Genomic DNA, 13,089 nt, shown 5'->3' on the forward strand with positions numbered 1-13,089 from the left:
TTCTGTGTATAGCTACTCTTAATATACATTAAATATCTAATAATTAATTAATATTATTATTCATTTACATTTGTCATGTCATGTCTCACCACCATCTGTCCATTTTGACTTGATTCTTCTATTCCTCTATATCCTTCTATGGTTCATTTTCTCACAAAGATGTTTTGTATGCATGTTACATGACATGACATGACAAATGAGATCACAATGTCATCCAATAGTGTCTCTGACTCTTTAAAAAGGCCAGAGTATTTAAATTTGTATGAATTTGTGACATCCAGTTTTATAAATCATCTCCAACCCCACGGAGTAAAATTAGGAAAATCTAACTCACCGCTTTCATCATCTTTAGAGCTAAAGGATCCTGTGCTGCTGGTAACATCTTCATCATCTCTTTCTTCATCCTCTGCTTCAGAGGTACCCTTGTCTACATCTGGAGTAATGGTACCAGGAGTCTGGGAGAACTCCTTAGCTTCACCATTTGTGGGAGAAATGTCTCTTATCTCCTCAGGAGGTGCAAAAATGTCAATGCAATCTTTCTCAGTTGACTTTTCTTCCTGTTCTGGCACAGGTGTGGGGTCCAGATCTTCAGCTGTAGTCATAGAGATTTTATCATCATTCTGAGCACTCAGCAAATCACTGACATGATCTACTGAGGAAAAGGTGAGAGAAAACTTGGGCTTTTTGGAAATCAGCGGAGGCTTCTTCTTGGGTGTCGAGTTTTGTGGCATTTCCGCAGGTGATGCAAGGGCAGTCCCAAGACCATCTACTTCAGCTGTGGCCTTAACCTCACCAAGATCTATGGAACCTTTTGTAAAGCAGGATGTCTCCTCAGAATGTGATATCATACAGTCAGGTTTTGCTTCAACATGGCTTTCCTTGATGGAGAGTGTTTTCTCTGAAGATGATGGCCTTAAATTTGGAGGTATGCAAGGGATGCCCTGAGGAACTGTGGGATGCCCTAATTTTTGAGGCTTCTCTGGTGATTGGGGTCTAGTGAACTGGCTAACACCATTGTTTTCTGGCCGTTTTGCTGGCCGTAGCTGCACACTCTGCAGGGTCAAAGGGGTGATGAGAGGCATGCCAATCTTACTAAGCTCCTCAGAGTGAGGTGACACTAGTTTTCTTTCTAGGTTCACTGGTTTTAGGCCACCTTTAATTTCCTTTAAGCAAGCAGAGGAAGGTGTAGGTTGTTGATTTTGGGATGGAGAATAAGCAGGCAGTGGTGGAGGTGGTGGTGGAGGGCTGAAAGAACTATTGAGGCTTGACAAGACAGGGTCAGTCAACACTTCCGGAGGTGGAGGTGGTGGAAATTCAGGGGAGGAATTGATGTAAGGAGGGCTCATGGATGCATGTTGATGGTGGGTTGTGGGTAAAGGAGGTGGCGGAGGTGGAAATTCCTGGTCTATAGTGCACACAGGCCCAGAGGGCATTAGGGGAGGAGTAGAGGGTGGAGGATTAAAAGGTACAAAAGCCACAGGACCCGCTGGTAGAGGAGGTGGAGGAGGAATATTGTTCCGGTTGGAATCAGAGGTGTTGGAGGAAAGAGAAGTGGAAGATGATGATATGGATACAGATGAAAGCAGGGATGATTTTCTTTCAGGTACTCTGGGTTTGGGCTTGCCAGATGGGGACATGCATCTCATGAAAGAGGGAACAGGTGTGCCAGCTGTTGGAGTGTTGGATTGACTCGAGTATCCACTTGATGGAGAAGTCAACCGATGTATCCTATCTGGTGATGAGGTGCCTGTTTTAGGCTTCACAGAATCACCACTTCCTTCCTGAGTATGAGGAAGATTAGCCTGGTTACCATTGTGGAGACTTTTCCCATTTGCCATCTCAACCACTTGTCCAGCAGAAAGTGAATTGGTGCTAGGTGACCGTGTCTGATCCCCAGATGGGCGAGGGTACTCCATGTAGTAGCCCCAGGAGTCTGCATAATCTGAACGGAGGCTACTAGTGTCACTTTGAGAAGGTGTGACATGACAAATGGAGTACACATGAGCCATCCCTGTAGCTGACACACCACTGCTGCCTGCACTGATGCTGCTCTGGCTCCTGGAACGAAGCATCCAGGGGTCCTCATAGTCACTACAAGGACTATGAGACGGTGAGGTGGAGGACCCCTTGCCTTTTAGCCCATTCTGAAGTGACTGTTGGAGCGTGGCAATCAAGGACTCATTGAGAAGTGGACCATTGTTAATATCTGACTGTCCAGTACTGGCAGTGGGAGGGCTGGCTTTCTTAGGCTTTCGTCGTAGAGAGTCTGTGCGTGCTGGTGGAAGAGGTGGTTTCTTAGGCTTGCGTAGAGAAATGGAACGTGACAGCGACCGGTCACTGTACAAGCTGTTTTGGTCTTCTTGCTGACCCAGGCATTCATACATACTGTGTCTTGCTGCTCTTCCTCCTATGCCATGACCATGGCCGCTACCCTGGCTCCTTGACCTAAGGCCTGAATCCAGATGCATTGAAGTGTAGTAACCATCATTGTCCATAGAGTAGAGTGAACTAGAGTCTGTGCCTTTTGAGGAGCGTTCAAGGCTATTATAGAGATGATTTATGGGTGTTGAGCAGCTGGAAGATAGTGTCCTTATGGGCAAGACATTCTCAGGAGTGTCATAAATCCATTGCTCGTCTGAAGACAGTGTTCCTGCTGCAAGGGTACTGTTGCTGTGCAAACTGCTATTGGACTGGCCAGTCTCACTGCAGGTATCCTTCATATCTGCATCTGGCGTGTGTGATCCTGTGCCCACACTACTGGTGCTCTCACTGTTGACAGCTGAGACCATGCTAAAAGGTCTAGCTTTATTGTACGGTAAGCCAGCAACTGGGCTCTGGCCAGGGCTTGACGAGGTGTGAAGTGCGATAACCTCAGCAGAACATGATAGAGTAGCATTGGGTATAAGGGAGGTTGAGTAGGCAGCATGTGGGGAAACAACACAGGCTGGACCCGAGTCAGATTCCCACGTACCTCTAACCTCCTGAGATTTTGGCCGTGCTTGGGTGCATACCCTGGGGGCATTCCTCATGTGCACCACAGTATCATCTACTTGTAATTTTCCAATCTGCTGAGTTGATTTTGCAGTGGAATCTTCTTGCCTGAAAGGAGTGCTACTGTAAAGGGGCTCTGCGTTAAGAGAGACCCGTGCACCTCGTGGCAAGCTGTGAAAACGTTGGATATCATTGCCAAACTGTGGTGCCCTTACAACAACTGAATTTCCAGGGGAGCTCCTATCAGAAACTGAAGAGATGTTTGTGGCAGAGTTGGAGATGCCGGCCATCTGAGCAGCAATTCCTTGGCCCTTCTGAGCTCGTATTCTTCTTACAGAGGGTGGGACGATTTTCACATTCTCAGTCTGGCAGCCAGAATCTTTTGTTATAGATCGACGGAGAGTTGAATTCCCATTTATGACTCGCCCAAGTGTTGAGTACTGTCCAGGGATAAACATGGACTGAGGCCGAAGCTGTCCTCCACACCCTTTAGCAGCTGCAGAGAAAAACAGAAAAGAGACAATTATGACAAATACTACAGCGGCCTGTTTCTCTGCCCTCCATCTCTCTGTGACATTAGCTGCCAATCAGATTAACCCTCTCAACTGAGAGCTAATTAATTTGATTAGCTGCAGCCACATGTGGCATGTTAATGACTTCTGGAAACTTGGATTAAGAATGATATCTTAATTACTGGTGCCAAATATGTTGTCCATTCCTTAGTGTCAATGAGAGTACTGTGTGTACTAAATCAAGGATCTAAGGGGGACAGGCACTACAGCAGACTTCCACACAAACCACACATATTTAGGGGCTTATTCATATATGTATGCACACACATTTTTAGAGTTTAGTTGAAAACCACTGGCTGTTAATGCATTATGCCTCCTGTTACCATACACACACCGCACACGAGTGCAACCTTGTACCTCCTTAACGTCATGCTCACTGTTAGTGAAAAAATTACCAAACAAACATAATCATGATATTCTAAACCATTAGACAGAGACTTGTCTTAAAAGCATTTATATCAGATCAACAACCTCAGCATATATAAACAACACAATGGGACTTAATGTAGATTTATTGTGCATCACTATCAGAAGAAAATCTTTAAAGAGCTTGACACTCTCTTTCTCCCCCACACCCATCTGTTCTGATAAAGAAGGTTGATTAAAAGCTTATCTACAAATAGAAAATACAAATAGTGATGCAGAATGCCCTTTCTACAATCCCCATAATCTTGCATGTGCGCAACAGAAATGGCATTTTAACTGTATACTAGTGTTATTGAAAATGGCTATGCATGAAACTTGCTCATTATACACACCCACCTATGATGACTATCTGCAATTTTCTTGCTTCTATGTCGTTTACCCCCCACCCCCCATCCCCTTACTTCCCTGATAAAATATGAAGTGTTTTGCCAGAAGCTCTCACATACACTAACAGGAAGCAAACTAAACAGAATCAGAGACTGTGACCCAGGGGAGTGGTGGGAAATGGAATGCCGCTGGATGCAGCTGTTGGATGCTGAGATTATGTAACAGAGAGCGTTGAGAGTATGCATGCAAAGACTCACAGTGAAAAGAGAAGTTAAACAAAATCCCCATTCAGGGCACTAAATTAGCAACTCAATACATGATCTGAGAGTAGACTTATGAGACAGATATTTTAAACAGGAATACATTTATTTTGGATAGAGAAAAAGCTCAGATTAGGATCATTCTAAGATTCTAAAATCAATGCAAAGAAAATGCATTGAGATAGGAATGTGGCAGGGTCATGTCAAACTACATTAGATGGTCATGACAGCTACAGTACTACATGAAACTCAACTAAATGGAAACAGGTGAGGCAGGAGCAGCAGCAGCAGAGATAGCTGGCAAAGCCATACCATACCTAGTTCCTGTTGGACGCTGTCAGGCACCCCTGAAATAGTCTTTCTCCGCTTAACCTTCTTGGGCCGGCGGACCAGAGTGTCAGTGTTTATTAGGGAGCGGCGGATGCTGGCCTGCCTGTCAAACGTCTCCCCTGGAGACCAGTTGACGAGGGCAGACAGGCAAAAGGGCCAGTTAGTAACATACATGCATCACACATGCAGCGCGCACACACATACAGTTCCAGTACAACTTTCATGCAGAGCCACACATATTCTGCATAAGCAAATGATGTGAAAACCAAAGACAAAACTGCACACGTATCTATACTAAATGATGTTCAAGTGTGTCTGTGTCAAAAATGCATCTATGTTCAAGATTGGGTGGACAATAAACTCATACAAACTGCAAGCTCTGATCTGTGGTATAGTAGAGGAAAATCTAGATCTAAAATATATGAAGAGACAAACCTTGTTTGACATATAATATTTGAAACTGTATTTTAACTATAAACGCACTTTTGTGCTGTAAGATGTGCTGTATCGCTGCAAAAGTGAGGGAACTCCAGAGACTGGGCACTGTTGACTAAGCTTCAGCACACTGGGATGTCTGACTAAGTCACGGAGCTGACAGACTGAATTAGTGTGTGTGTGTGTTTGTATGTGTGTGTGCTTTAAAGTCTAATGCTGCTTCTTCCTGAGTCATTATTATAATTTTTTTTGAAGGGATTGGAAATACAGAGCTTATTCTGTCTGAGGAAGAGACTATGTAGTAGGTGAAACTGTTTTCTTTTGGATAAGGTGTGTGTTTGTACTCCACAGCGATGAATTTGTGAGACTTATTGCTTAAACAGATAATCACTCTCTAAGATCAAAGAGATAGAGGAAATGACAGAACTGTTAATATGAGAAATGTTAATGCATTCATACACATTCATGTTCGATCTATCCAAATGGTCATATATCCAGAACAGGCAGCAAGTAGTGATCATGCATGCAGTGCTCAAATGTTAGGTACAGACAATAAGTTATTTGGAATTACAAATAAAATCCGGTAACAAATACCAAATAAAGATTTTGGTTAGAGATCCACATGTAACAAACTGAGTGTAACAGACCAACTATATGAATTTTAGACTGACAAACATAAGGACTCTTCAGATACACAACATGGAAGTGACATGTTTAATGTTTCTCTGCAGTGCTGGCTGCTTTGACTAACAGCTGATGGGATATATTTCTTACCTGTGACATTGATGGGGACAATATCTGTGAGAACGGCCTGAGCCTGCTGCCTCATCTTCTCTTCTGGAGTGGGCAGGGGCGGAGCTTTGGACCCTGACATTTGTCCATCAACCTCAACCCCCTCCACCTCCCCTGGACTCTGTTCTCTCATTTGGCAGGTGTCTTTCTCTTCCTCTCCTGAAGATGCTGTGGACTGGACAAATGTGAAAAAATACAGTAAGTTTCATGACTACAGTGGGCTTTTAGAGAAGTAAGCAGAAGAAAAAATTAAAAATAAAGCATTTTTGAGACGAGTAGGGTGTTTCGGACTTGGAGCCTCCTACACCCCTTATTTCTCTTTAACTTTAGCCATGTATTGTTTAAGGGTTCTGTTCCCCAACTTATTGGAGCTCCAGGAGTATACAGAGCAGCTTCATGGGCAACTGACCACCAAACCACACATTCACATAAACACACTGAGAAACTCAGAGAAAGAATAGAGAATGAGAACTGATTGAGGGGAAAAACATGTGAGATGTTCACATGCTGTTCAAGCATTTTGATTCTGAAGTGGAAACGCCATTCGCAGTAGATTTACAACTACACTATCTGAAGATTCCATCTGGCCTTCCCTCAGCCCCCCTTCAAACCAACTGTAGTTAAATCACCGCAATACATTTCATTATCCATCCAGGTCACTAACAATAGTGTTAAACCTATTCACAGCTGCCTGAGGTCTTGTTTTATGTTTCAACATTTTATTACATGTCCTGCCTCAGTCAGAGTGGAATGACTTCCAGCGTAAAATAAAGAGTATTTCTTAAAAAATGCTGCTTCTACAAAAGCTTTCGCCAATAAAATAGTTGAATGAATTTTTACATCCAAAAAAATCAGCAGCAAAAAACTTTCAAAAGCAGAAAACTGAGGCATTAAAATAACATCCCAAAATTTGAACAAAGTTCTCCATGATATAGCAACAAGCATGAGAATGAAAAAAAGAAAGAACAAGAAAAAGAAAAACAAACACAAAAGGTCTGTCCAGCACTGTAACCGGAGTTAACCTCAATCCCATGTGCTGGGAAAGCAGGTCTAGGGTGGTAAAAAAGGTTATAAGGGCATGGGATCCATTAGGGAGGGCTAGGGGTAATAGGGAGACAAAAGGACCCCTGAATCTTTGCTTTTACATGGTCTGACCTTTCCAGGACCCCTGAACACAGTATGCACATTATAAAGATGAGAGAGAATGAGGGCATGGGTAAGATGGTCGTGCTATAAACAAAACTGCATAATTATTTCTTGTGAAAACTTTCAAGATTGTCCAATTGAATCAATTCAGTTTAAGTCATTTTCTTTCAAACCTGTCTTCCATGTGCACAGGCTGAACAGCAGCTTTGTAGAATGAAAAATCTCAGTACATAACACAAGCACAGTTGTTGCTTTCTAACACATTCTGAGTAACAGTTTCATTAGAGTGTCAGTCTCCTGGGGTTCTGCTCTCATAATGGGGCCACACATGGCTGACAACATTAATGAAGCCAGCAGAGATACTGAAGAACTGAGGCAGGAACTCCACAGAGGCACATGTGGGAGGCTTGATTCAGTACCCAGAACCCATCTGCAGACAGACACTCTCTCCAGCAGAGGGTAGCCAAATCCTACAGGCTTCTACACACTCACTGCAATCAAAGACCAATTCTCGGTACTGATTTCATAACAGATCTTTCTTTTTTTAACTATACTAACAAATAATACACTTACACCACTTGAATTCATGTGAAAAAGACTGGATGTTTCAGTACTTCTGAAACCTGGCATTGTTATAATTATATTTTATTTGAATATAAAATAAAATATAATAAAAACATATATAATAAAATATCAAACCAGTACTAATGACCAGAAAAAATGGCTACCTTTTTATCAGCTTCATTATCTTCTATATCCTCGTCCTCATGTTGGGAGTTTGTGGAGCCTGAGAAGGTGGGCCCCTGTGAGTAGTACTGTGAGCTGCGGAAGCCGTCTTTCCTCAGTTTATCACATTCTGTTGGAACAGAGCAGACACATCAGGACAAGATTGAAAAAGTTTTTAAGAACTTTCAAACATGAGGTATAGAAGCAGATCCTGTTTATTTGGCTCCCTCTGGTGGTCTGAGAGTGAAGGCACAATTTTCAGATCATGAGGAATGATGAAAAGAGGAATTGTTTCATCTTTGAAGTAATAATGAGAAAAAAATCTAATAAAATTGCATTTTGTCCCTTTACATTTGTGGATGTTAGACAAATTTTGAAAAGAGATTTTGTTCTGCTCTGTATGCTTGTGTGTGTGTGTGTGAGTGTGTGTGTGTGTGTGTGTGTGTGTGTGTGTGTGTGTGTTTACAATGTGCAGACTGCATCAAAAATACTGGCTTTTTAAGCTAACTGTTGCAGATGGCAGCTACATCCCCTTGGCACACGTCACACAATCCCTTCAGTCATCCAGTCAGCTGAATCCAGCAGTCTATCTGCTGACAAACACACACTCATCTGCTTCATGTCTTTCCTCATTTCCCGACTTTCATTTTATGACCCTGAACTGCAGCTGGGTGATGCACCCCATTAAATAGTGAAGCTGAAGTGTGCCATTTTTGTGCCACTAACAGCAACAAACTGAATTGCAAAAAATATTGAATTGTTGCGCAAACAGGTTTCCCAAACTATTCTCACATTCACAGAGACAATAAAAAAATAAAAAAATCACTATTGCTGTTCTTTTGATAGCGCCAAAAAGGGGAAAAATATGCCATTGAAGCATATCTAAATTCTAAAATAAAAATAAAAAAGGAATTGAAAGAAAAGGAAAGAAAAATGAAAGATAAAAAATTACTTAAACATAAAAAAAATCTTATTTAAATGTTAAATAAATTACAAATAATAAAATCGAATACCTTTTAATATATTTGGAAAAAGAGCAACATTTACTTTTAGCCCACAGCCCTTGATCAAATAATATTTTTGTCCCTTCATGTTAAAAAGTTTGGGTACCCCTGCACTAGAGCAACAAACATAGGAGACAAATCCAGACAGTGTAACAAATAAAACCAGACAGACTTTTCAAAAGTCTTCCTCTAATTCTCCAAAACCAGCATTTATTTTGTTTGATAATCCTTCACGGTTTTCATCAACACTTGTCAGCTAAGACACAAGCAAGTTTACAAACACTTTATAACTTGTCACAGAAAAAAAAAATGGTGCAGCTCTGCCAGTCTTCATGTCTTCCTCTCTTCCATCTGAAGGCCTGAAGTCTATTATGACACTAGTATTAACACGGTACAGTTTGTATGGTTCATGGTATGGTTCACTTTTTTTCACTGGGTACAGTACCTGGTACTTTTTTTAACATGACGTGTAAACTTTGTTGATCACGGAGTGGCCGGAGAGAATCGTCACTACCTGCATCACTGAACTTGTGACACAAACACAACAGAACCGCTAGATTTAAATCAGCACAGCCAGCGAAGGCATCTAATTTGAACAGGCGCACCTTTTTAAACAACCAAAAAATGGTTATGTTAGAATGCTTCTCATTCTTGTTTCTGTTGCAGTGCGTTGAGCTCGTCATGGGGTGCGTGGTCCGGAGCACTGTATGACTGATGCATCAGTTCAATTCAACTTTACTCCAAATATATGAACTTACCTGTTTTCAATACTTTATATTTAACGTGTTCGTTTATGTCTAATATTAGTGTTAAACTGTTGGACTTTAAATGAAATCTACTATTGATTTTCACCGTTGACTGATTTAGACTGATAACTTCTGTGCGCAGATGCGGCAGATTTGTCACAGGACGTATGATATGACAGTTGCGTCTGACAATAAATAAACTAGCTTTTTTAAATGCAGTTTTTTTATAGTTAACGTTAGTTTATTAGTATGTTTGAAAGTATATTTTTTAGATTACTGGTGATTCCATAGGCTCTCTCTGGCGCACCTGCGCAGTTTAAAACACCAAATAGTTATGCTATGACAAGAACAAAAGAGTCTCTCTCTCTTGCTCCACCGATGCACGGTAATATTGTGTATCGTCGATCTCACAGGCTTACGATATGACAATTTGAAAAATGACCATATCGCCCAACACTAAGAGTACCTAAAATTACATAAATAATCCTGCCCACTCTAAAGCGATACTAAACTGCAGTGGAGTCCAAGGGAAAAGTGCCCTTATAGTAATATGACCTACACACCTGTGGATGCATAATTAACCAGGCTTCACATCAGCCACCTGCACTGCAAGATCAGTCTTGGGTTACAATTAACTTTTGTCCAAAAATCTGCTAACCTAACCCCTACTGCTAAATCAACCCCTGGATGTAACAGGCCGTTTCACAGGTGTCCAGTGAACGAATGACATCATGGTCACGTTTACCTGCTGCTCAGTGTGTTTGTTCCATAGCAATACTGATGTTATGATGTCTGATGTTGAATCTGGTTGTTTAAGGTGTATGGATCTTACCTCTGAGAGCTGTTTTCAGGTTCACTTTGGCCTGGCGGTGCAGGTCTTCCACGCAGGATGGTCTGGAGCCCGGCAGAAAGACGTTCTCCTGCTGGTGCCATGGAGCCGTGTAGTGCACAGTCCACTTTTTCTCTTCATCCAAATTAGATACGGCTAAACACACACACACACACACAAACACAAAGAATACATTATTTATATGCCATAATAAACAATCAACATACCTATTTATTCTTGCACAGAACATAACCAAAATAGTTCATTTGTGGACTCACTGTGAGTCAAAACAGAGCCAGAAGTACTCCTGCAGGATTTCATTTTGCTTTAAAGTTGGCTACAATCTTACTGAACCCTAAAAACTCGAACCAAAGGGTGACTTTAAGTGAACAAGAAGACTGGTAAATAGCTAGAAGAGGTGCAAATGGATCATGACGTAAAGGGGAATCTTGGAGGAAAGACCCCTGGAGCTTGGACCCCCAGCTGTCCCGACAGCAAACAAACAAAAAGACCACAGGCTGGTTGGAAAGTGAAGGGAAAGTGGAGGAGCATTGGTGGGAGTTTTCTCACAGGTGTGAGGAGTTGTGTGTGCACAGGTGCCACTGGGCCGTTAGGCTGTGATGGCCCATCATGTGAGAGCTGCCAGACTGAGAAGTGGAGACCATGGGAGGCCATTGTGTTTATTCATGACTCATGAGACATCAGGACTTTCAATATAGAAGTGACTTCTTGTTCTTCAGAGAGACTAACACATACTGATCTGTGATAGCTAATTAATCTGCCAAGGGCTTCTGTGCACAGCTTGTGGTTTCTCTACGGAAATATGTCATTATTTATTCAATTTAATTTTCAGTTTGAAAATAAATAAATAAAATAGACCAATCAATACAATTAAATCATAAAAAAATATTATAACCAAAAAAACTAAACGAAAATAGCCATAAAAATAGATAAAATATAATTTAATAAAAATACAGAATAATAAATATACTGAGAATTTTATGATTACATGTTTTTCTAATTATTTTTTTTACATCTGTTAATGTTTTTTAAACAAGGCTGCATTTATTTGATAAAATACAGTAAAAACCAAACATTATGAGATAAAAAACAGAAAATAAATAAATAATTACTTTCTAATATATTTAAAGCAGACTTTCTAGTTGCCAAAACTGTTATACTATTTAATAAGTTTCTGGAAATCATGTCACTGTACCTTTTGATTAATTTAATGTATCCTTGGTGAGTTCAAGTATGAAGTTAACTTACAAAAGTTTTAAAGAAAAGTTAAGGTATAAATTGAAAACACACCAGTGTGGGCAGAGAAAGGTGCTGGAATCAAACTCAAGCTATCAAATGTTTTTTTCATTCCCTCTCCAGGTTTTGTGCTCTTCATTAACTACAATACTTTGAGTCTTTGAACTTATTGTTGTTTAAATCAATTCTGGACTTCAAAGGGAAACATTCTCCTCAAAGGCATCATCTGTGAATGTGCAGACATCAGACAGGACAAAGCAGACAAAACACATGGGAGGATGCAGAGGGCATTGGGCACTGCAGAAAAACACTCGTTACAAACACTGCCGTTTGTACATGGAATGACAATCCTCTAACAAGTGCTGTAGATTCACAGATATCTCTGTTTAGGACATACATTAACTGCTTAAGTCAGTGAGTCCACTAAACGGTAAGCTAAAAGAGCAGGGTCTTTTAGCTTTTAGGTGTGTAGTATTAAGTATTCTGAACAAAAATCTAATCACCGGCTTGTCCCTAGAATTCATCCACAGTCGGAAATATTGATGCGTTGAGTTTGCCTCGGGTAAGTGCCTTAATGTTATGTGATCATGGCTACATCGGTGTGGTAACAACTAAACAGGTCAATAATCTACCAGCCAGCTGAATCTGTCACATAACCAGACCAACACAGAACCTGCACAAACACAATTCCACACAACTGGAACATCATTTGAGTTCTACATATCCCTAAATCTTGTCATGTGTGTAAAGTGCACAATTTATGTGCCCAATGTATATAAGCAACTGTTTTCTCACGTCTTCATGCACACATTGCAGGAAAAAAGAGGAAACCCAAACACATTTGATCAACAAGACTATTTGCTGGACAACAAAACCAGATACACAAAAAGCATTAAACAACCTTCGTACTCAGACAGAAAGATAAAAGAGCCCTTTGAAGTGCCTACAATAACTGTCAGATCATTCCAGAATAGGCAATACACACACTCACACAGCCCAGTCCACAACCCATTAAACCTGTCTGTGTGCTTGTGGGGAGTGAGGAGAGCGGCAGCAGCAACAAAAACCTGCATTGTGCCCAACATCAATCTCTACATCAGCCTTAGCTCAGCACTCAGAATCAGCCTATTCAAAATTCCCATAATCCCTCTGGTCCCACTCGTACCCACACGAAACACACACACTTTGCAGTCATCATCCACAACGTGTAGCACTGTAATATGGATTAGCTCATCCAATTAATCTTGG

The 13,089-nt window shown here is 41.1% G+C and overlaps 1 protein-coding gene across 10 annotated transcripts in view; it reads right to left on the reverse strand.

Annotated features, from left to right (window-relative positions):
- The window catches only part of nhsl1b (NHS-like 1b), an 87,787-nt gene that overhangs the window by 5,431 nt on the left and 69,267 nt on the right, over window positions 1-13,089 (reverse strand). For 6 of the 10 annotated variants that reach the window (XM_052586345.1, XM_052586351.1, XM_052586346.1 and 3 more), the window contains exons 2-6: window positions 10,588-10,740; window positions 8,008-8,135; window positions 6,116-6,308; window positions 4,894-5,025; window positions 335-3,487 (exon numbers count right to left, since the gene is read on the reverse strand). In XM_052586345.1, coding sequence (XP_052442305.1) covers window positions 335-3,487; window positions 4,894-5,025; window positions 6,116-6,308; window positions 8,008-8,135; window positions 10,588-10,740 — 3,759 coding nt within the window. The remainder of the gene's footprint in view (window positions 1-334; window positions 3,488-4,893; window positions 5,026-6,115; window positions 6,309-8,007; window positions 8,136-10,587; window positions 10,741-13,089) is intronic. The other 4 variants (XM_052586348.1, XM_052586353.1, XM_052586347.1 and 1 more) reach the window with 1 other exon arrangement.

The sequence above is a fragment of the Carassius gibelio genome, chromosome B20 (assembly GCF_023724105.1).
Source record: "Carassius gibelio isolate Cgi1373 ecotype wild population from Czech Republic chromosome B20, carGib1.2-hapl.c, whole genome shotgun sequence".
Classification (NCBI taxonomy): domain Eukaryota; kingdom Metazoa; phylum Chordata; class Actinopteri; order Cypriniformes; family Cyprinidae; genus Carassius; species Carassius gibelio.